The sequence below is a fragment of the Aquarana catesbeiana genome, linkage group LG08 (assembly GCF_042186555.1).
Source record: "Aquarana catesbeiana isolate 2022-GZ linkage group LG08, ASM4218655v1, whole genome shotgun sequence".
In the NCBI taxonomy this organism is placed as follows: Eukaryota; Metazoa; Chordata; class Amphibia; order Anura; family Ranidae; genus Aquarana; species Aquarana catesbeiana.
Window position 1 is genome coordinate 196624532 of NC_133331.1, and position 25009 is coordinate 196649540.

General features: G+C 43.2%; 1 protein-coding gene across 1 annotated transcript; it reads left to right on the top strand.

Moving 5' to 3' along the window:
• Positions 1-1711: 1711 nt before the first annotated feature.
• VDAC2 (voltage dependent anion channel 2) lies at positions 1712-25006 on the top strand. The gene is made up of 9 exons (XM_073596779.1): positions 1712-1867; positions 10160-10231; positions 13097-13146; positions 18777-18929; positions 19713-19765; positions 19853-20080; positions 22526-22676; positions 23611-23668; positions 24391-25006. Exons 2-9 carry the CDS (start codon positions 10165-10167, stop codon positions 24480-24482), a joined length of 852 nt encoding a protein of 283 aa, XP_073452880.1. The 5' UTR covers positions 1712-1867; positions 10160-10164; the 3' UTR covers positions 24483-25006.
• The last annotated feature ends 3 nt before the right edge of the window (positions 25007-25009 follow it).

Here is a 25009-nt window from a genome sequence, read left to right on the forward strand (position 1 = left end):
CGTATGTATGCGTTCGCTTCTGCGTACGAGCTCGCAGGGACGGGGGCTTTTAAAAAAATGTTTTTCATTGTTTTATTTTTATTTTTTTTACACATTCCCTTTTAAAAAAATGTATTTTGATCACTTTTTTTCCTATTACAGGGAATGTAAACATCCCTTGTAATAGGAATAGTGCGTGACAGGTCCTTTTTATGGAGAGATGTGGGGTCAATTAGAAAGCCTGAGATAAAAAAAGAAAAAACAGGACGATCTCAGCTTTCCAGCTGAGTATATGGCAGTATTTACAACATTATGATGTCACGCCCGGGCCTCAGAGTCATAGAGATGACCGAGGACCATCTGTTCCCCAGAAATCTCTATGGTCAACTTCCGGCGCCAATGGATTCCTTCTCCAGCTTGCGGATCACACGGCGTGCCGGTAGAAGCAACGGAGGGCAGCAGGAGGGGGGGCACATCCCCTCCCGCCACCTGTAAGAACAATCAAGTGGCTGAACTGCCGCTATGATTGTTCTTATGGTGCAGGGAATCATCGGCTGAAGAGAATGATACCGGGTTGATGCCTGTAGGTGCAGGCATCATCCCGGTATAACCACTGAAACGGGAGGATGTCCATGTACGCCCTCCAGGGAGGGAAGTGGTTAAAGAGGTCCTGTCATGCTCATTTCTATTACAAGAGATGTTTACATTCCTTGTAATAGGAATAAAAGTGATCCATTTTTTTTTTTCTTTTAAAAGGGACAGTATAAAAATAAGAAGTAATATAAATAGGAAAAAAAACCCCTAAAAAGCCCCGTCCCTCCGAGCTCGCGCGTAGAAGTGAACGCATGCGAACGTCGCGCTCACATATGTAGATGGTGTTCAAACCACATGTGAGGTATCGCCGCGATCGTTGGAGCGAGAGCACTAATTCTAGCCCTAGACCTCCTCTGTAACTCTAAACTGGTAACCTGTAGAAATTTTTAAACATCGCCTATGGAAATTTTTAAGGGTCAAAGTTTGTCGCCATTCCACGAGCGGGCGCAATTTTGAAGCGTGACATGTTGGGTATCAATTTACTCGGCGTAACATTATCTTTCATAATATAAAAAAAAATTGGGCTTTACTGATTTATTTTTTTATTCAAAAAAGTGTATTTTTTTTCCAAAAAAATTGCATTTGTAAGACCGCTGTGCAAATACGGTATGACAAAAAGTATTGCAACGCTCTCCATTTTATTCTCTAGGGTCTCTGAAAAAAATATATATATATTTGGGGGTTCCAAGTAATTTTCGAGCAAAAAAAAAAGTTATTTTAACTTTGGTAACTTAAACAAGTGTGAAAAAAGGCTTGGTACTTAAGTGGTTAATGTGTGCACAGCAGAAACTCGTTTCCATCCGCACATAACAGGTCCTCTTCTCCCACTATATAACGCTGATCGGTGGAGCGCCCTTCCCTGTCAGTAGGAGCCTCATCCAGGGGATTTCCAAACCAATCACAGCGCCCCCTACCGGCCCTTCCTCTCAGGTCACCTCCACTATTACAAGCGCTTGCGCCAGCCGCTCTCCCGCCCTATGAAGGACCCTCAGCCCGGAGAGAGACCGCGCCAAATTCTGCCAGCTTGAAAATATAGCAGCGGCTAGTGAAAAACTTCTCTAAAATGTCACCGTCGGTCCCAACGAGCTCTGAGCGGACACACATGTGATATAAGTGCCATACAACATAGTGTGGTGGCTGGAAGCCGCTCTCCTCCGTACAGGCACGGTACGGGCAGCAGGAGGCGGGTCTGGGTGGGTCGTGTGGGCGGAGCTGGGTAGTGACAGTCTCTGGGTCTCCTTCACTTCGCCCTCCAGCTGCACGCACCGGCAAGGCCGCACACAGCTCTGCACAGGTAAGATGAGGGGACATGGCCGGGCCCGGGGAGGGATGGATGGACTGGGGGAGAATATTGGAGGAGGACTGGGGGGATCCCAGCATACAGTCATTACCTGACCGCACACTGCGGCCTGTCCTAGCCGGCTTCCACTCACATCTCCCGGGGATTCTACTGTCCAATACACCGGGAGCTCCATCATTATCTGACTGCAGGCTGGGAGTTGTAGTCCTCACAAAGGTCACACACTATGGGTTAGAAGGCAATGCTGGGAGTTGTAGCCAGCCACTCCCCCCCCCCCCCCCCCACCTACTGGAAGGTCACAGATGGAGATAGGAAGGCGTTGTAGTCCCCCCTCAGCTAAAAGGTGACAGATTGGGAATGCTGGGAGTCGTAGTTCCCCTCAGCTGAGAGGTGACAGATTGGGAATGCTGGGAGTCGTAGTTCCCCTCAGCTGAGAGGTGACAGATTGGGAATGCTGGGAGTCGTAGTTCCCCTCAGCTGAGAGGTGACAGATTGGGAATGCTGGGAGTCGTAGTTCCCCTCAGCTGAGAGGTGACAGATTGGGAATGCTGGGAGTTGTGGTCCCCTTCAGCTGGAAGGGCAAAGATTGGGAATGCTGGGAGTTGTAGTCCTCCTCAGGTGGAAGTTGGGCAGAGATTGGGAATGCTGGGAGTTGTAGTCCCCTTCAGCTGGAAGGGCAAAGATTGGGAATGCTGGGAGTTGTAGTCCCCCTCAGCTGGAAGGGCAAAGATTGGGAATGCTGGGAGTTGTAGTGCCCCTCAGCTGGAAGGGCAAAGATTGGGAATGCTGGGAGTTGTAGTGCCCCTCAGCTGGAAGGGCAAAGATTGGGAATGCTGGGAGTTGTAGTCCCCTTCAGCTGGAAGGGCAAAGATTGGGAATGCTGGGAGTTGTAGTCCCCCTCAGCTGGAAGGGCAAAGATTGGGAATGCTGGGAGTTGTAGTCCTCAGGTGGAAGATGGGCAGAGATTGGGAATGCTGGGATTTGTAGTCCTCCTCAGGTGGAAGATGGGCAGAGATTGGGAATGCTGGGAGTTGTAGTCCTCCTCAGGTGGAAGATGGGCAGAGATTGCAGTGTTGGTGTCCCCCTGATCTATGTGTGTTCTCCATATACACGAGCGGTCCCAGGAATCAGGACGGAGCTCCCCCTTTGTCTGATGTAGAAGATATAACGGCTGTAATATTCTCCTGTCACTATGTGGAATTCAGTGTGTCGGGCCTGGAGATCATTTCCTGTACAGGGAGAGGAGGGTCTTTCTTTTCAGCCATGTGATTACATGTCCTTCCCTCATTGTCCTCCTCACAATGAACTGTCATTGTTTAGTAATGGTGACCAGTCTTCTGGTGTGCTGAGTCTATTTTCTGCTATGAGATTGGTCTTCATAGCTCTTCCAGGAAGAGTCTTTTCTGGAAGGGTGAGGAGGAGACGGGGTGATTCATGTGAAGGAGAAGAGCATGCTTGCAAGATGGCCGCCCCCATCCCTGGCTGCATGCTGTGTAGCCATACCTATAAATAGGATGTCAGTGTGTGACTTCCAATCCTAGTGTGACCTTAGCAGTGCGGATGTTCCGTGTCTCCAGAGATCTCCTCCTCTCTCACTTCCTTCTCCTTCAATGCACTTTTATAGCTATGTAGGCTTTTCTGCTCAGAACTGGTTGAAGCAAGAATGTGTTTTATAGGCTGCATACTTCACATAATTACTTACATTCCGGATTTACTAAAGTCACCGGCCCTTTGTACAAAAAGTCCCAAGGATTCTGCTTGCATTAGAGCTTTTTATTCTCTAATAAAGTTCAACATTGCCATTCAGTTTATTGGGCTTTTTCCTCTACAGTGCGGATTGTAGTGGAAATCTGCAGCTGAATTTCCTCCGATCACATGCTGGTTCAGGGCCAGTCAATGTAAACCCTATGGAGTCATCACCCAGATCCTGTATACACCTACTGGGCTACCAGATGCATCCATGACCATTGATTCCCTTCATTAGATTTGCCTGGGGCCAGGATCATTCTTTAAGGCAGTTCATTCATGTAGTCTTTATGTCATCCAGATGTGTTACTGTTCTGTTTTTGTTTAATTGACTTTTTAGGGACTCTAGATTATAATAATCAATTCTGACATGACGACAAATAATGAATATTTGGGGTAGTGCTGATAACCGGGGACAATTCAAAGCCCTCCCGGATCAAATATCTATTTCCATCCTTTCACTTTCAGATATAGTAACGTCGGGTATGGCAAGCAGATGAAAGGTCATTGTAGTGAAGCATCAGATGGAATCTGCAGTCCTGATTCCCGGGCTGTAGAGAAGTGTTAGGGGAATAAAGCGGAACTTGCTGAACTTTGCAGGAACTAGTATGGAGCCCATAGGTTTAGTACCATCTGTGGCTTTTCTCACAGGAATTTTGTATTGAGAGACTATTGATCTAGCACACGCTTGTGCTATTGTAAATTGTGAGTTCTACCTCCTTGCTTGGGGGAGTTGCAAATATTTGGTCAAAAACCTGACACCCTTAATACGTTTTGTCTGCCCTCCCCCTCTACATCATGTTATCTGACAGCACAGCTAACAGAGATCTAAGGAGAAGCCTGTACTGTATCATGGAAACAAGTCTTCTCCTACCTAGTTCATACCTACTGAGCTGTCATTGTGTGACAAAGGTGCCACATCCTCTGAAACCTTATAACCAACGTTGTCTTTTGTGGTCCCAATGTGTCTAAAAGAGCCGTTCCCAAACTTTTCACCCCAGATTATCCCTTTAGCTAATTTTCAGGTCTTAAGGAACCCTTCTAACAATTATAGCTATAGCTTATGGTAAATACGTGTCATTAGACAGCGGTGGAAGGCCCGCCCCCCCCCTATTATTTGTGGTCAGCGGTGGAAGGGCCCCCCCTACCATTGGTGGTCAGTGGAGGAGGCCCCTCCACCTACTTTTGATAGCGGAGAAGGCCACACCCCCCTCCCCTTTAAATTGGTGGTCAGTGGGGCATGAGGTGCCTTTGTGGACATTTGGAGGAAGAACATCATCCCTTACATCAGTGAATAGTAGTGTAGGCTCATCCTTTGCATTGGTGGTCAGTGGAGAAGGTCATTCTCTAAAATTAGGGTCATCAGTTTGAATCCCATCCACAGCACTATCTGCATGGAGTTTGCATTTTTTTCCTGTGCCTGTGTGGACTTCCTCTGGATACTCCAGTTTCCTCCCACACTCCAAAGACATGTGGTAGGTTAATTGTCTCCTTTCTAAATTGGCCCTAGTATGTGTATGTATGAATGTGATTGTAAGTTCCTTTAGGGCAGAAACTGATGTGCATATACAATACATATGAAGAGCACTGATTGACTGTGCTATACAAGTAATGGTAATAAATAACATAGTCAGTGGGACGTGCGAAAGACAGATGGATGAAGAATATCCATTACATTTTCTGGTTACAGTAGTGGTCAGTCGGAAACCATAGAGTTCCATTGGACTCTGGCTGAGAAAGGCCAGTCTCATAAATGCGGCTGGGCCTTCTGAATTGCAGGTGAGCTGTTGCGGTGTGTGTGTGTTTATATCTAACAGGAGTAGCCACAGTTGTCACATAAACCACACATGAGCCACGTGCTTATTTTAAGAACATGTCCCTAATTAACAGTAAGTGTTTGTTCTTTGTTGTCAGTTTGGATGTTTATAGCATTTAGTGGTGGTCTTCTGCGAGTGACAGATGTGACCTTGCTGATCGTTTAGCGGTGAGCTTCTTTTACAGCTCCTTGCAGTTCTCTTAAAGGATATTGCATCAGAGAGTGAAGCTGACCGGTTACTCTCATTGTGACGTTTCTCATTCATGGCCCTGCAATATGGGATGTTGATGAGTTTCCACATTCATTTTCACATGTGCATGTATTTTGTATAAACTTCCCTCTTCATGCATTATGCAAAGTGAGAGTGGACCATTAAAAGACATTTCCATAGTTCAGCTGCAATTGGAAATGCCTGCATTTTACATGTTCTCTTTTCTTTTAATTGGTCTATTGAACTGATATGTTTGACACTGGACTGTACAGCAGCATTAGGCTCCATGTACACTGGCAGATCCTAAAGTTGTGGTGTTTGTTTCCCAAAGCTCCGCCTAAATTTAACTCCCATTAAAGTCTGTCCATGTAAACATAGGCTTTTGCGTTTAGGAGCTGCCACGTTTAGGTGAGGTTAAACCTCCCTCTCCTGAACACTGAAAAATGGCATTCAGGATAGGAATGTTTTGGCCGCTATCCGTTGGAAAGTGACAAAACGTGCTGTGCAAGGGGCATTACTCCAAGCAGATGACCTGCCCCTTGCAAATTCTATACCTCTGTAATAGCTACCACCACAGTGAGCATTGGGACAAGTAGGCAGAGAGGAGCTGAGCAGGTCAGTGTGTGCTGCAACACCCCACCCCAGCCTGACCACAGGGAGGCTGGCAGTGCTGCAGTTGCTGAGAGGGACCCTTTAAATGTATTGGTTTAGTTGGTGTAACTGTGCCCCAGATTTAATCTGTTGTGCGACAGGCAGCTAATCTGTCATGTATGCCAACAAGAAATGTTCACAAGATATCTTCCATAGTAGTGTGGAAGATGAACCCTTTCTAAAATTGTATCTGCTATTGACACGTTGTGTGACTCTCATATAAGGGGACATGTGATCCTCGGAATGCAGGTGTACACACCTATAGTTTTGTCCTTCCTGATAGCAGACTGTCAGGGTGTGTTGGGGAGTGGCCATGGAAGTATGCAGACTATCGCAGCTCTAAAGATTTTCTTTGAAATGAAGAGACTATTAATTTTCCTGATGCTAACGCCTAACATTTCCTGTGACATTCTAACCAAACCTGCACCATTGTATTTTAAAGCTGAATTCTGTTAATGCAAACACGCTGAAATTCCATGTTAAAAATAGTGCATGTGTGTATACTAGCAAAACGGTGTGTGTGACTTCTCCCAGAAGGCCTCTCAGCTTCTTTTCAAGCAGCAGTGCAGGATCTGGGATTCTGAGAGGTTGGCTTTAGCTCTGCAAGATTCCCAACCCAGAGGTCACAGGTTTTCCACTCCTCCCTCCCACCATCCCTAGTATGGAATTTCTCTCCTATATTTGTATTGGGGGGGTAGAGGCCAGTACAGAACAGGGTGGCCGATCCTAGTCCTGTCCTGTGCTCTATATTCTCACTCGGTGGTGGCAGCTTCATTCATCCTTTTTTTTTTTTTTTTTTTTTATCTGTAACAAATGGCTTTAAAGAGCAGGAGAGGACTGATTGGGTTAGAAATGTCTTATTACATGCAGAGCTGCTGGCAAGGAATAAAAACCATTGTTCCTCCTCCTTTGAGGGCTTGTTCACACTATAATGTGGTTAGTGATTACCTGCGGTTTTATGCACAAGAACAAGGCAGGTCATTATTGGGGCACAAAATGCAGACATTCTGCATTTTTCAACAGCGCTGCTCACCACACCGCATGTCACTGCAACTTAGATATGAGAGAGTGCCATTTTGTGCGCATTGTGGAACATTTTTGCGTACAGGCTGGTGTGAACCAAAGGCTAAGAGAATGATTACATCGCATCCCTCATATGGTAGCACCCCTTCATCACCTTGTACACCTTTTACAACCACTTTAAGGCTAAGTTCACACTGGCATTGAAAAGGAGCACTAAGGCCTGATACACACCTATGCATTTTGCAGAGTTGCACTACAGAACGTATTCCATAGGAAACCATGTTAAATGGACTGTAGTGCAAATCTACAAACTGCACTAAAAGTGCATAGGTGTGAATCGGCCTTAAGGGGCATTTTTAACACCCCACAATCGCCCATTCAAATGATACACTGGGCAGCACACAGTGGGGTTTTTTTTTTGTGTGTTTATTTTTTCATGCAGCCTGTGGGTGAATTGAAAAAAAGATTCCTCCATTCACATTGATCAGTGATATGCCCTTTATTAGAATACCACCCTGCATCCACCCGCTTCTAATGATGGGCGTACATGCACCGTTTTTGTTCAGCCCATGGCCTGTTGCCCTGTCAGAGCTTATACATCTTGATCCCCATATCTGGCACGCTTGCTGGGAAGATATTGTTTAAAAACGAGACAAACAGAAAATTTAATCAGGGTCTCGTCAATGTAGACATCTTGCTCGGGGATAAACAAGGCTGTAAATTTTACGTTGAAGTGGTTTACGAGGGGCCGAATTTTATTGAGCCAATCATGTTCAGGGTCACCCAAAGGACGACAGAGTTTATTATTAAAATGCATGAACCGCAATATCTGGTGAATTGGGTCAGTGGACCAATGTGACTGCAAGTCACTCTTTTTAGTAATGCCCATGTTAAGGGATAGGCCCAGAAAGGTGCTAAATTCAGGAACCATAATGGGTTTCCAGCCAAATTGTCTGGCAAGGGGTGAATTTGAGTTTTGGGCGATGAATTGACCAGTATATAAATTGCTTTGGTCCACAATAGATCCGTACAGATCTTCCGTGAAAAAGTCTCAAATTCCAGGGGCGTTAAATCTGCTGTTTCCACCTGAATTTCAGGTTGGCCAGTGAATGGGGGAAGTACTGGCACGAATCTGTGGGCTGCCAATCAGGACTTGCAAGCGCAGTGGGAAGGGCACTATGGGCTCTATGGGCATGTGTTCAAACTCTTGGTGGCTGCGGGGGCACCCCAGATTGCACTGCACTTGTATGGGACTCTCCTTATCACCAAGTGATTCTGCAGAGCTGGTTTGTCTACGACCAGGGTGTGCTAGGCTGCTGGTGCTTGCCAGCTCACCAGAAGGTTGAGTGGCACTACTACTGACACTGCTGCATACGAGTTTCATGTGGTTGTTGCACCTCAGCAACAGAACTGGGTCGGGTACGCCTGACCTTAGCAGAGACTCATGCTCCATCACCGGAGCTATCTGTCGTGGTGCCGCCTGCTACAGGTTCAAATACCGAGCCTGAATCTGACAGTGAGGACTCCCCTCTCTCATCTGTCATGCTCAGCAGCCTGTAGGCCTCTTCACTAGTGTACCTTTTGTTTGACATTTTTTGGCCAATAATTTATTGGTAACTAGTGTGACTCACAGGTAAAAGAGCACCTGGTTGTCAGAGGACTGTTTGTACCGCTACAACACAAATGAACTGTTAGTGCTAGCAGGTATCAGGCCTGACTCTGCTAATGCTGCAGTTTTGTTAGTGACAGTGATCTATTGATACTGCACTTGGTGGGGCTGGGTGGAGGGGCTAAACGCAGGTGCTGGCAGGTGTCTGGGTTGATCCTGCTAAAGCTGCATTTTTGGGAACACTGTGCTACTGGGGATGCTAGTATAGATCTGATTAGATCAAAGATATTGATCCATCCAGACACTATTCTAGTAAGGGAGGTATATGGTGTGTGTTAGTGCTACTGGCAATCAAAGGGTTAAAATCTGCCGCTTTCTGGGATTGACGCTAATGCCTAAACTGACTGACGCTAACTAGTCACACGTGACACTAATACAGTGATCAGAAAAAAAATTGTACACTACCAATGCTACTGTGACAGGGAGTGAAAGAGTAAACTGAGGGGTGATCAAGGGGTTAAACTTTTAGGGGATACCCTAAACCTATCGGGGCCTACCACTAACTTCCCTAACGCTGATTAGTGTTAAGTGACGACACAAGTACAGTGATCAATAAATATAAAAACTGCACTTGGTAACACCTGACAGGGAGTGGAAGGGTTAACTGGGGGGGGGGGGGGGGCGAAAATATGTGCCTACATGTACTCGTGGTAGGGTAGTGGTGTTGTACTCACATTTAAGATGCTCCTCTCCCGCATGCTGGAACCGAGAGGACTCCAGGACGGGAGATTGCATCACTTCCTCTGCCTATGTTTATATTATACAGGCAGAGGACGTTTGTCCACTGATCAGCAGGTCCAGGCCATAAATCACTGGCCTGGACCTGTTAAGTGATCGGTTCTGAACTGAATCAGATTGCCACAGTGCGGGCCACATACCTGTACGTGACTGCGCAGCCGGGCCACCATGCTGCAGTATATGTATGTGGGGTGGTCCGGAATTGGTTAAATGTGCATTCATTTTTGCCTGGGTACCTGTTTAATAGATTTCTCTTCAATTTTGCCCCAGTTACCAAAATTTTTGGGGAAGAAGTAAAAAGTCTTTCCTGCGGGGGCACGGTCTGTCGTGCGAACCAAACTGCAGTTTTGACAGATTAACAGCCCGTCTGTTTTTTTTTTATTTTTTTCCTTTAATTCTTGCTTAATATTTTTTTTTTTTTTTTTTTTGCAGTCAAGATGGCCGTTCCTCCTTCCTATGCTGACCTTGGCAAATCTGCTAGAGATATTTTCAACAAAGGATATGGTAAGTCCTTGCTGAACTGAGAGAAATCCATCATTTTGTTTGGTATAGAAAAAGTACTGTAAAGCTTTTGTCGCCATATTCCTATGGGGAATGCTGTAGCATAAAGGATAAGTTCACCTTTGGTAACATGTTACACCTGTTGTATTTAGGGTGTAACATGTTTCCAAAGAGCAACTGCCTGCACGTCTTCGATGCCCTGCTGTGGCAGTGGGCAAGAGATCTATACTCGCACCCGCTGTCAATTTAAAAAGAGCGGGTGTGCGGGCTTTGCCTAGACAGCCACATAATTCATTCAGATGAATGAATGAACTACAACTACTGTCTTACACCACAGCAGACAGTTGGTAGTTCTCAATTAAAGTGTTTGTAACCCAAAAAAAGATCCTGTTCCTTTTTTAAAGCTTTAACAGCACAGTGCTTGTGCTGTGTCATTTGGCCCCTTGTATCACCTGAAATGCCTGGCTGATCCTGCCTGGTTCCGCCCTCCCCCCTGCAAACTGACCACAGTTTATCATGGCTGCTGAGCCCTGACGCCGAGGGCAGTTTACGTGCCTCCGTCATCCACAGCTCTCCTCTGTCTTCCTTTCTCCCCTCCCTCCCTGCCTGTCAGCTCCGTCCGGCCCTCCCCTTCCCTCCCCACCTACTGCCATCATAACTCTGTGTTCTTTCCACCATCCTCTTTGGTATAGTAAATGATGTGCCCCAGTGTACATGGATTAAAAAAAAAAAAATAAGCCGATTCTCAGCCCTTCCTGCTTTGCTGTCAGATCAAGAGAGGAGAGAGATGGCCGGTCACATGCGCGCTGAGTGGCACTATAAAATAAGGGATATAGCGGCTTATTTTTAAAAAGACACATCAGTTACTATAACAGAGGGGATGGAAGAAAGAACCCTGAGTGGCTTAACAACCACTTTAACTGCAAGGGGGCTGGTGAGCGCTCTTATAGTTTCATTGATCTTTCTGTTCTCCTCTGTCTGCCTGTACGGAAGCTACGGGCAGGAGCCTTACATTACACCTGTGATCTGATTGCTGGTGAAATGCCCTACAGGCTCCAGGAAAAAAAAAAATGCTTTTTTTTTTTTTTTTTTTTTTTTTTTCTGCAAAAATGTTTTTATTTTTTGTTAAAGGTGAACTTGGCCTTTAAAGCTGAACTCCGGGTGCAAAAAATTGTATTTAAATATATTCCACAATAGCCGCAAAGGGACTAAATCCACTTTTGTGTGCACCAAAATGCCTTCACAAACCCAGTTATTACTTAAAAGCAGTGACATTACTGTGCTGTACATAGTCTGAGCAGAGCTGAAGAAAGGGCCCAGCAGGCCCCACCCCCCACAGATTCAGAAAATTACAGGAGGGGCAGATACAAGACCAGCCACCCTGCACAAGGGGAGAGCAGCAGTGACTGGTCTTTATTACAAGAAGCTCCTACAGAGTAAAAGCTTTATGCAGCATTGCTGCATGGATCTGGAAGAAATACACAAAGCACACCAAGATTCGGTTAATTAGAAATGCACCTATACATTTAGACACTATACATTTTGCATATCTGGGTTCAGCTTTACAAGTGGTCTTCTGCTAACTTAAGGACTTCCTAAGAAAACCGAGGGTTGGGGAAGGTGTTGGCAGTAGAGAAATAACTCCATGCTCAGCTCCAGCCAAAATCGAAAACTGAAGATTGTGGAGTATCTATTTTGATATGTTGTACAATATGCATACAGAATTCTAAATGCGTTGTTGAAATGTGTGAAATTCTTTACCTGCCCAAATATTTGTAATTAATAAATTGTGATTTGCACTGTCCTGCCTCACTAGATTGCCAGGAGAAAGTGCCATTCACGTATGCCTTTGCCATGTCCTAAAGTCTAGTCCAGCCTCTCTTGACCTTTTCAACACAGAGGAACCCTTGAAATATCTTTTTTGTCTCAGGGAACCCCTGCTAAAAAAAACTCCTATATCTACAACTCAATGATACATTGGTGTGATGGTCAGTGGGAGGAATGCTCCTTACACTTGTGGTCATTGGGAAGAATTGGCCTCTTACGGATAGCTGGAAAGATCATTGGTGTCAGTGAAAACTTATTTGAGAGGCAGAATTTTAATTGCTCAAAGAGCCCCCAGCAACCTTCTGAAAGAACCCTGCTTGAGAAACCTTGAACTAGTCTGTTCACTAGTGTGGTCATCCTTCCTTTGGTCCTCTCCCGTTCCTGTAAGCCTGCCCAAATATTTAGGACTATCTGCACACATCAGATATCCAATCAGGTTTGAACGATTTTCTTTGATTTCCCTCTTACCTGGGCATTTGAAATGAATGCAGACCTGGGTTAAATTTTTTTTTTTTTTTTTTTTTTTTTTTTTTTTTTTTTTTTTCACAGTCGGCCTAATTGGAAGTGAGCAGGTGATTGTTGGGAACAGGGCTAAGTATTTTCTGGTGGTTGGAAACCACTTACCAAATTGTATAGCATTTTCCTGGTGTTTGGCAAATGGTCGATTACGTCCAGGCATTCTAAATGCCTACTAAACACAGAAAAGAGAAGAAATGGTAGGGAAAGGGGTTGAAACATGAAAATAGTCTACTGATCACTTCTGTTAGCTGAATACAGGGCATTTGAGGTGAACATGAGTGGCAGATGGCCATGAAATGCTGCATTCCACTGACTGGTCCCGTTTATTTTGCAGTTTAGGCTTGAAGCTGCACACTCAGCAACCAGCACTGTTCTGTATTATCCAGATATAGTATGCATTAAAGATAGATGGTACTTGTATGTGACTTATTTTATTTGCTCACAATGTGACAGTTTTTGTAAATTTGAGATCGACTTTAAAAGTTGTTTATAAAAACATGTTCTTTTGTGGTGTTTGTACAGGTTTTGGGCTGGTGAAACTTGATGTCAAGACCAAGTCTGAAAGTGGAGTGGTGAGTTTATGCCCTTGTTCCTGACTACTATATGAAAAAAAGTTAACTGGGCTTTATTCCTCTAATGCAGGGTGTTAGATTTTGTATAGCTTCTTTTGGTCTGCCCACCTGCTGTAATTGTCAGGGGAGAACTTAGATGATGAGACAAGAAGCCTTCATCAGTTGCAGGTCTCATCGCAGCATAGAACATTTCAATAGAAGACTAGGTAACGGATGCAAAAGTCTATTCTACTCATGCATTCTTCATTGAAATTCCCAGTAATGTCATTTCCTGGCAGGAAGGGAGAAACTTACAAGTGCCTTGGGTAACATTGAGCCTTCAATAAAAGGCACACTGCTAAGATGTTCATGCAATCCACTGAGCGTGGTTTCTATTCTCCTCTATGAGCAGTGTATTCACAGTGTAAATATGTGCTGATCTGATATGTGCTGATAATTCACCCAGTTGTGTCCTGTTACCTAAAGTGTGTGTGTGTGTGTGTGTGTGTGTATCACATAAATAAGCATCACATAAATATTGTCCCATAAACCTAAGCACGCCATTGACAAAATCTAAAACTTTACCCCATGCTAATGACACTTGTAATCCTAACACATGAATTTTAAAAATTCAAACTGTATAGATGAAGAAACATGCATGCAGTACATAGACTTTTCTTGTGGCAAACTGGTCCTTCATGTCATGGATGGCTAGTTTGAACTTTGACATGTTTTCTCTGGTGGTAGTCCCTGAGCTTTTTCCCCCAATGCTTTTACTTTTAAATAGCTGAGTTTGTTTGGCTTACTTCATAAAAAGTCCAGGAATACAGTAGCTCCACATAGAGGCGAACAGTACTGGAATATAAAATAGATGTTTGGGACATCATGATCCACGGCTTGGAGCTTACTGTGACTAAACGGTTCGCCTGTCACGATATGCTCTCTGGAAAAAATGTAAAACTTCTCCCAGGTGTCAGGGCTTATCACTGTGCCTGTTCTCAGGATCCTTCATCCAGCTCTGACCATCCACCTCTTCACAGTAGAAGACTGCAATATGTGGCTCATAGAAATAAAGCTATCCTCGTGCTTTCTGCTTAAATAATAAATACACTCTCACCTCGGACAGTGCACTGTAATCTGGTGCACCACAGTATAAAAACGTGTTGCCCCTTTTTTGAGGAGATTTCAGATCAGCTACTTCGTTTAACCAATGCCTCCACTTCTGGGTTTATGTGTTGGCATCATAGGAAGTCAAAATATGGGAGAGCTCTGAATGCTAATTATAGCTCTAGAACTTGGTAAAATGTTAAACTGGATGCATTAGACAACCTACACATTAAAGGGGTTGCAAAGCCAGAATGTTTTTTATCTTAATGCATTAAGATAAAAAGCCTTCCGTGTGCAGCAGCCCCCTGATATTTATCTGAGCCCCATCTCTATCCAGCGATGTCCACCAATTCCTCAATCGTCCAGGCCTCCCTCTCCTGATTGGATGAGACACAGCAGCGGCGCCATTGGCTCCCGCTGTGGTCAATCAAACTTGGCTAATCAGAGAGGGGGGCGAGGCCAAATGGCAGCTCCGTGTCTGAATGGACACACGGCGCTGCAGCTTGGCTCGGGTGCCCCCATAGCAAGCTGTGACCTTGGAAAAGTGTGCGCTACTCAGGCTCGGTAGAGAGGGGGTATGTAGACAGTGCATCCACAGCTGCTGCTACAGTGCTGACAGGTGATGGAGCCCGTCCTGGCTCCTGTAAGGTACAAAAAAGGAAGGGTGACCCCTGGAAGTCTCACATCTATGGTGTCCTGCTGCAGTGGGGTGGCAATCTCAGCCTGGACTCTGACCAGGCCATACCCCCAAAGTGCCCCCATAGCAAGCTGCTTGCTTTGGGGGCACTTGACATGAGGGAGGGGCCAGGAGCTCCAGCCAGGCACTTGAGAAAAGGAGGCTCTGGGCTGCCCTGCGCAAAACCACTGCACAAAGCAGGTAAGTATAACCTGTCTTGTTTTAATAATAAAAATAAATAAAAATGTGTGTGTGTATGTATATGTATATATATATATATATATATATATATATATATATATATATATATATATATATATATATATATATATATATATATATATATATATATATATATATATATATATATATGCATACATATGTCGAGGCCCCTAATTTACCACAAAAAACTGGGAAAAACTTATTGACCCGAGTATAAGATGAGGGTGAGAAATGCAGAGGGTCAACAATGCCCATCTGCAGCTGCATACCTCCCTGTGGCGATCTCCATCCTCAGACGGCGGCCGGCGTGTGATGATACTGTTCGGCGGCCATTCCACAGTTCAAACGCCGCGCCTCCTCCACGTCTGTGATAGGCTGACTGCCTATCACGGACATTCTCTCTCTCATCCTCGTCCGTGGTATGAGAATGAATGTCCGTGATAGGCTGAACAGCTGTCAGTGTACAGCCTATCACAGACGAGCAGGAGGCGCGGCTTTTGAAAGCTGGAATAGCCTCCGAACACTATCATCACACGCCGGCCGCCGTCTGCCTGCATGACACGCTGATCATGCAGACAGACGGCGGTGACTCGAGTATAAGTCGAAGGGGACACTTTCAGCCCAAAAAAAGGCTGAAAAATTCGACTTATACTCGAGTATATACGGTAATCTCCATCTATCTATCTATCTTGTTCAACCAGCATCTTGAATGGGGGGGGGGGGAAAGACCCGATTCCCATTCACACACTCGATGTGAATGGAATCGTTCCCGGTGAGTTATTGTATCCTGGGAGCGGGGAGCCTTTCCTGTCATCAGAATACACAGATCAGTACTGCCAGCTATAGTCGCCTGCACTGATCCATCAGGAAAAACCTGACAGAATGGTTGTACAGAAGTTGACTAGTAGATGGACTTGTGCACAACCAGCTTGCCCATACATGGATTGAAATTCATCCGATCCCTGCTGAACTTTGCAAATTTCAATCCACGTATGGCCGCCTTTACATTCAGGAGAAGCTGGTATGAAAATCTACAGAAGGTGAAAGTTTACAGGAGTGATGCCAGTTATGCAAAAGTTACTACAGGACAAAACCAACTTGCCGATCTTTTTGCTGTGTGTTTTTTTTTTTTTGTTTTTTTTTTTTGTTTTTTTTTGTTTTAAGATAATCATGCAGTTTAGTTTGTGTGATAAATTTTATTAGACCTTTCCCATCTGATAATAATTTTCTTGGTTCCAAAGGAGTTATTCTTGATTCTAAACATAATGTCATTGACAATTGTCAAAGTGAAGGAAATGATGCTCTGGGCCAGTCACCCTCCAGAGTATTCAGATTTCTAGGTGATTGGGGGGGGTTAGCCCGGATTAAATTAAATCTGAGATTGTTTGTATCATTCCTAGGACTCTTTGAAAGCTATGATTTTATGTGGCAATACAGATTAGTAGATGGCCATTGTAAATGATCTCGGTGTCATCTGCTGATCTTTTGCTTGCAGGATGCGGTGCTGCAGTCACAAAGTAGTTAGTAGTAACCAGCATGGATTTATGAAAGCTCATTCCTGCCAGGCCAATCTAACATTCCATGAGGAAGTGAGCTGTCATTTACATAGAAGGCTTGTTGATGTGGTGTAACTGGATTTTGTCAAGGCGTTTTTTATATAGTTCCCCATGAACGCCTAATTTTACAAATTGGGGCCTGTTGCCCAGAGGGTAGTGATAATAGCGTATCTTCTAAATGTTTTTGAGTTTGCGGCAGACAAATCTGACTCCAAGTGACACTTTTTTTGGGGACCAGTGACATTGATCAGTGCTATAAAATGCACTGATCAATGTATAAAGGACACTTGCAGAGGGAAGGGGGTTAACATTAGGGGGCGATCAAGGGGTTAACTGTTCCCTGGGTGTGTTCTAACTGGGGGCTGGGCTGCCTGGGACATCAAAAAGTTTGCTGTTTCACTAGGAACAGCAGATCTCAGTGTTGTCCCCTGACAGAATGGGGATCCGCCTTGTTTACCTAGGCAGAAGAGGAATCTGCCTCTCCTCACCGCGATTGCGGGTGGCCGGCGGACATCGAGTCCGTGGCTCCCGTGGTGTGCAGCGGGCGTGTGCCCGCAGTTTAACATGCACGGACCGACGTACAGGTACGTGGGTTTGCGCAGGAGAGCCAACCTGCCACCGTGTGTATATATACAGTGGCTGGTCGGCAATGGTTAAAATGCAACATATTTTACTGCATGAAAAAAGAGCCAGGTTTCATAAAAAGGAATACATGAACACAACTGTTTGTTTTTTAATTGCATGGTCATTGAGGTGACAAAATGCTTTGGACATCAAACTTGTTGAGATTTTATATGTATGGTTTTAATAACTTTTTGTTTTTGCTTTTCAATGCATTGAAATACTTCATTTTTATTTTTTCAAAAGCCAGTCTTGGGCTGGCCATACATTGGGACCTCTTCCTAAATGCCCCATCTACAGTGTTGCTGCGGGAATCCTGTTTGCTGGGCCGTTGTCTTCTCCCAGTGGCGGAAGCTGTCCCCGCCAGGAGAAGACTGTGATTATCACTAGCGGCTATAGCAGCTGCTTGTTATAATCCGTAAGCAAATCCGGCAGGCTGGTTGTATCCAAGCTGATTGATCAACCAACTTGGTACGTTTCAGCCTGCCTATTAACGGTTTGAATCTTGGCCAGTTCCTGCTGAACTTGCTGAGATTCGAACCGTGTATGGCCGACCTTAGAGGAAATGTTTGGATGGGGAGTGGTAGTGTCTGAGAAGCTACATTAAACAGGCTGACCATTTTTAGATCGACCTTCAATCCAAGTAGAAAATTCAAGGTCCGCTACAATTCTCTAACCAGACAAAGCGGGACTAAAGGTAAATAATAGAAAAACAGAAGGCAGGCAGCTCTTCTGCAATCAACACCTGCCTGCTTGCATTCTTCTATTGAGTGCACACTTGAGCTGCGCATGTACTGCTCAGCATGCATTCCTGGCAGACTCCAGCAATGGCATGCAATGTCAAGCTGCTGCAAGCAAAGCGAACAGAATATTGGCATTAACTCCAGAGATAAAACGATCATGCTCCCACTCCACTCTGAACTTGTTCTCTCTGGAGAAGAGACACTTGAGAGGGGAAATGATTTCAATTTACAAATACTGTACTGGTGACCCCACAATAGGGATAACATTTTTTTTGTGGAAGGGAGTTTAACAAGACTCGTGGCCACTCATTCAAATTAGAAAAAAAGAGGTTTAACCTTAAACTACGTAGAGGGTTCTTTACTGTAAGAGCGGCCAGGATGTGGAATTCCCTTCCACAGGCGGTGGTCTCAGTGGGGAACATTGATAGTTTCAAGAAACTATTAGATAAGCACCTGAATGACCGCAACATACAGGGTTATACGATGTAATACACACACATAGGTTGGACTGGTGTCTTTTTTCGACCTCACCTACTATGTAACTATGATCTGACCTCCGTAGTATCCTCCACCCCACCAGGGTCCTACTGGCCTTTTAGGAACCCCATAGGATTTTTGGTAAATGTGTTCAAGGATTATAGAATATAAATGATGGTGTGTGTGTGTGTGTGTGTGTTTGTGAGATCAAATTATGCTTACCACTAACCTTGTCTAATTTTCTGCCAGGAATTCACTACATCAGGCTCCTCAAACACAGATTCTGGTAAAGTAAACGGCAGCTTAGAGACCAAATACAAATGGGGAGAATATGGCCTGACTTTCACAGAGAAATGGAACACTGACAACACCTTGGGGACTGAAATTACCATTGAAGACCAGGTATTTATACATTTATATTATACATTTTAATTGTTTCTAACGGCCTAAAGGACCAATTCTGGGCTCTCATGTAGCAGAAATGTGTGATCTCCTGTGATAGAGGGAGTCACCACTGAGCCCTCCCCACTATTGGTGGCTTATGAGTCCTTGTTACCTTTTGTACAGGCGTAATTTCGCATAAACTACTCAGAAAACAGAGCAAGCATTCCATATATGCTTGATATTCCATTTTTATAAAATGTATCCATATTTTATATGTTTTTTGTGTCGGGTTAGGGTGGTTCCCAGCAGCTATTTTATCTGTTTTAATAGTGGCTGAGAGTGTACAGATTATACACGTAAATAATTTAGATAAAGCCAGCTATTCAGAATAGCTTGATGCAGTTTGTAGTAAATGGCTGTTTATATCTATAAACCAGCAGTTTGGTTCCATAATTAGCTCAGGGGCATACAAGAATGACTTGCATGACCCCACCCACTATACTAAAATGAGGAATATATCGTATTTTTTTTGCATTTGGGATAGAAGTGAGACAGGCAGATACTTTCTATTAAAAAGCCCCTAATGTGTATTACACTGTTGGGAGGGGGGGGGGGCTTTTTGGTTCCATTTAGTATCTTGCATAATCTAGACATTTACCCTTACACAGCTATACCGTGTTTGTCAGTGCATTTCTTGGGGTATATTTAGATGTTGGCTTGCAGTTTGTATTGAATGAAAACTTTTGGTGATTTAGAGATGTCTTTGGAGGTGGTATAACTTGTTCATGTCTTCTTCTTCAGATTGCAAAAGGCCTTAAGCTAACATTTGACACAACCTTTTCACCAAACACAGGGTGAGTAACTGTCCTGAGCCCCTTGTTTAGTGTGAAGTACATAGAATCCAAAGCCCACCAATTACAATGTTTGCTTTCTTCTCTTAGGAAGAAGAGTGGGAAGGTTAAGGCTGCTTACAAACGCGAGTTTGTAAACCTGGGTTGTGATGTGGACTTTGATTTTGCTGGTCCAGCCATTCATGGCTCAGGGGTGGTAGGTTATGAAGGTTGGCTAGCTGGTTATCAGATGACCTTTGACAGTGCCAAATCCAAGCTGACCAAGAATAACTTTGCAGTTGGTTACAAGACCGGGGACTTCCAGCTCCATACTAATGTGTGAGTATATGCTATAATTTTGTATGATTGTTAGCTTTTTTTTAAAATTATTTATTTATTTTTTTTGCCTTTCTCAACATACTTTTCTATACAGCTCTGCAAGAAAACTGGTTTGCACATTAAACACAACACAGGGTTTATAGAGGATTTACAACTTTTATATAGCGTCCCTGAAATGAGTGTTTTATATAACTATGCCCACCAGTTAGTGCATTGACTACTTGCCGTCTGCCCCATAGCAGATCTACTATTTATAGATTTAGGCCTCTTGCACACTGCAGCTTGAAAAAGTTTTTTTGCTCAGAAAAAAAAAAAAAAAAAAATACAGGCCATTTAATTGTAATGTGCCCATGCAAAAATTATGCTTTTTTTTTTTTTTTTTTTTTTTTTTTTTTTTTAGTCCGTAATTTATGCTTCATGCGCGTGAATGCACGCAAATGCTCATTTACATATTGTGCAGAAGGAGAACACAGGAATACGTTTTTGCACGAGTGCGCGCATATATGCGGAAAATACGCGCATACAAAAAAAAAAAAAAACACATCTGAAGTAGATGCTCAAACAGGAGTATCATATTCAAGAGGCCTTAAGCGGGATACACTATACAATTTTTTTCTTTTAGACTTTTTACATTTAGATTTACCAAAACCATATAATATGAGGTCAAAGCTTAATAGTTTCAATTTGTATGCAGTTAGGCAGGCCCTTGCACTACATGGTTTTGGTAAATCTAAAGGAAATCGAAAATCCAAAAGTTGTATAGTGTGTATCCAGCTTTACTGTTGCAGACTGCTCCTGTTCAGGATCACGTATTCTGCACTTCTGCCTGCAGGGGGCACGCTCACACCTCCGGCGGGCCTTTTCTACTGTGATTATTCATAGCAGAAGCTGATCTGCTGAACACTGGAGCACCGGCACCTGCTAAACGTTGGTGAAACACACAGAACTGCTCTGTTCTGACAGGGGAAGGGATGGATTGTGTTCCTGCAAAGCAGGGGGAAAAGCACCTAAGTGCACAAAAACACACTGGCTAGGCATACAATTAACCTTTGATCGCCCTAGATGTTTAACCTCTTCCCAGCCAGTGTCATTAGTACAGTGTCTTTTTTTTTTTTTCTACATTTAGCTGTCAGCGGGGAAGCCCACTGACAGCTGATGACTCATCGGTTGTTAAGGACGCGCCAGCCGGCTTCCCGGCCCCTCCTTGGCAACCAGTTATATACAGTGTAAAAAAATTGCGCAAAATTGTTATAAAAATGCAGTACTTGCGTTTTGGATGCAGGTCTATTGAAGTCTATTACATGCAAAACGCCAACTTTTGTGGGGGGGGGGGGGGGAGGAGTCCCTGACCCTTTTCAAAAATGCATTGATGTGAACGTGTTCCATAGGAACCCATGTTAAAAAAAAAAAAAAAAATTCCCTGCATTTCTGCAAAATGCATCAAAAACTCAGTGTGAATGGAGCCTAAATGTCAATCTGTATCACATGCTGGCTATGCTTTTTCTTTGCTGTTTTTGTACCTACAATATGCTGCTGTTCACTCTTCACTACAGAGACTGTGATACCTGCTGTACCTCTGTGTTCTGTATTGCTATTTCTTTGCTGTGAGATTTACTGTCTTGCTTGCATATGCAAAAAAAATGTAACTTAGAAAAAAAAAGATCTTACATTAGTACAAGCGAATAAAACATATTGAAAAGTTTCCATTAGCAGACAGTTACAATGTCTATGAAATCTCGCTGTTCTATAAGAAATGTCAAAACCTCTTAGTATAAACGTGAGCAGGCAAGGCCTGTATGGGAACAGTACTGAGGTTAACACCTGTCGCTATATGAGCATAGATGTAGTAATGTATTAGGAAGGTCCTGTGACTAGGGCAAAAGGCCGGGCCGCTAATCAAAAATCCAAACCAAATTGGAGGTCATTGCATCGGTAAAAGAATAAGTGAGCAATTGCACAACAACAGGTGTAAACAAGAAGAGGAAATGATGCCGTTGCTGGCGTTTATAGCATATGCTCTTGACCAGACACAAGGTACCATTGGGGTAGATGTGGCTAAATGAGTTTGTCAGGTTCCAATGAGTAATACATCTGACCAGATGTCAACAAATCTGCTGCTCTGTGTTTACTAGTACTGTAAGACCCATCTATCTGCCTCCATGATCCTCTTCACTTCTCTTTGCTCATCTGATTAAGTTTTTACCTTGATACGGGGGATTCTGCTTGAAGCCACCACCCCCTGTCCAGTGAAGGAACATTAGTGGCCGTAAAGGTCTTGGTTATTGGGCTGTGTGTAGAGATGGCTTTGATTCAGTAGTAGAAATGTGAAACTAAATCAGCAGATCAAAAATATATATTAATAATAATAATATTATTTATTCGTTATTATTGATTTATTATTATTGATTTTTTCAAATAACATTAATGTTATTCCCCCCTCTTTAGCAATGATGGATCAGAATTTGCTGGTTCTATCTACCAGAAAGTCAGTGACAAACTGGAGACAGCAGTTAACCTGGCCTGGACAGCTGGCAACAATAGCACCCGCTTTGGCGTTGCTACCAAATATCAGCTGGATTCTAATGCATCCATCTCTGTAAGTATTACACAGGAAAAATAAGTTGATGTCACCATTGCTGGCTGGATAATTTATTTATTTTTTTTAAATTTTTTTTTTTTTTCCCTCTAATGTTCAAAAACACTACATATTAAAGAAAACTTGGGGTTAATATCGCTTTGAGGGTTGATAATCTGCAATATATTACGATTATTATTTTTTTTTCTTCTTTTTGGTTAAATACTGCTTTTAATACACCCTGCACTAAAAAAAACAAAACCATACCTTCACAAATAATGTAATCAGACGCACAGATATAGATATTTATTTACAAACTATATTTCCACAAACGCTGGAGAATTATTTTTGGGGGGCATCATTTTTGTATAATCCTGAATAGATGTAGTAAACTTTTTTTTTTGGCAAAGTTCTGTGCGGTTTTCATCTATTTATTGTGTTTTTTTTGTTTTTTTTTCACTGTTTAAATGTCTTTTAAAGCTGAAGTCAAGGAAAATATATAATGTATATAATTTTTTGGGTGGGTTAGATGTGCTTTAAATGTACTTGTGGTGTGTGGTCTTCCTTTTTTTTTTTTTTTTTTTTTTTTTTTTTTTTATAGAGATTGTGCAAAGTTGGCAGAATTAGTAGGTCCTAGGTATAAAAAAAAAAAATAATAAAGATAGATATCTATCTTGGCTAAACCATCTGAGGTGAAAAATTGGAGGCAGTAAAGGGTTTGGACCGCTTTTGAGTGCCCCAGTCCTGAATTTCAGGCAGCCAATTTTTTTCTGCTCTTGCACTGCTGACTTGAGGTTGAGGGAACCTGGGTTGTATAAAACATTTTACAGGTACCTGAAAACGAAGCTAGGTGTGTGGTAGCGCTCTGGAGTGCTTGTATTTCCGATTGGTGCGCTTTACAGTAAAAACTATTCTGAAAACAGACTTTTTTTTTTTTTTTTTTTTTTTTATTTAGGCAAAGGTGAACAATGCCAGTCTTATTGGTGTAGGCTACACCCAGACCCTCAGGCCAGGTAAGTACTTTAATCACAAGTCAAAAATAAAGGATTGCCCCATACTTTCCTTGTCTCTGCAGTCATTGTTTAGTATTAATTTAATCACATTTTGAACTCCTTTTAATACCTATGGGATGTGCTCCCCCCCCCCCCCGAACCCATCAAAAGATACAAGATATGAAATAATGCTTGATACCAAATTTGAACTGTGGTTATTTACCATGGAATCCATGTGATCTCTAAAAGTGTCATAACTTTTTAGAGGTTATGTGATAGGTTAATCTATTAACTTGTGTACAACCAGTCTGTCAGATTTTACATGTGATTATTGCAAGCGGCTGATATAGCTTCTAGCAATAATCGTGGTCTTTTCCCAGTGGGGACAGCACTCCCCCAGCCCCCCCAAGAATACAATGGCTAGGTGGGAGGGATTCCCCCTGTCAACACTGGTTGCAGAAAAAATGTGCTCAGTCTATGACTGGTCTTGGCATTACTGGGCGCACACTTGCAGACACAGAAGCTTAAATACACATTTGATGCAGAAAAATAACATGCTCTTCTATTTTCTATTCTGCATTATATGGATTATCCTGTAATCCTTTTACTATCTGTTGTTAAACACCTATTTGAAATCTGAGGAAAAGGAGAAGCCGAGAGAAATGTCCAAACATACCAGCTTTTGCTCCTTAGTCTTATGTTCTTCTATCGGCTGCTGACTGTTTTCTTGTTTGTTTACTCAGGGGTGAAATTGACGCTCTCTGCGCTGGTAGATGGAAAGAACATTAATGCTGGTGGCCACAAACTTGGCATGGGTCTGGATCTAGAGGCTTAGGCACCTTCTTTCTACTGCCTGCAAGCAATGCCAAGGGATATCCAGGAAATCGGCCTTACCTACATCTTTGTTTTCAGTACCATAACCAGCAACTCTTATATTTTGCCTCCCTCTGTTTGTCCCCAATCCATTTCTGACATAGGACAGGAGCTATTTCAAGGTAGCAGTTGATATCTGGATGAGCCTAGTTACATTTGCCTGGTAACCCTCCTCTATGGGATCCTACAGATCAAGAAGCACTCCCCCTTACACGTTATTTAAATGTGTATTTAACTATTTTTGTAGTGCTTCCCATCATGGTGACCTAGACCTCTGATTTAAGGGAAACACAAAATTGTACATGTGTATGCATGTTTGTTTTTATGTTCCTTTTTAACATTTGATAAAGCAAAGTTCTCAGCAGTATCGGAGCCGTAGATAAGATCACACAGAGGGACCGCAGTTTTCAGTAAATCACCTTTATTTTGTGAGGATTTTTGATATCCCATACTGTAAGAATCATGAATAAAAAAAACTTACATGTGCTA

What these genes read in the sequence shown, in the direction of transcription:
- VDAC2 (XM_073596779.1), top strand. Translation starts at nt 10,165, where the DNA reads ATGGCCGTTCCTCCTTCCTATGCTGACCTTGGCAAATCTGCTAGAGAT. An exon ending in TTCCAGCTCCATACTAATGT is followed by an intron (nt 20,081 to 22,525) that starts GTGAGTATATGC and finishes CCCCCTCTTTAG; the next exon opens with CAATGATGGATCAGAATTTG. An exon ending in CACCCAGACCCTCAGGCCAG is followed by an intron (nt 23,669 to 24,390) that starts GTAAGTACTTTA and finishes TTGTTTACTCAG; the next exon opens with GGGTGAAATTGACGCTCTCT.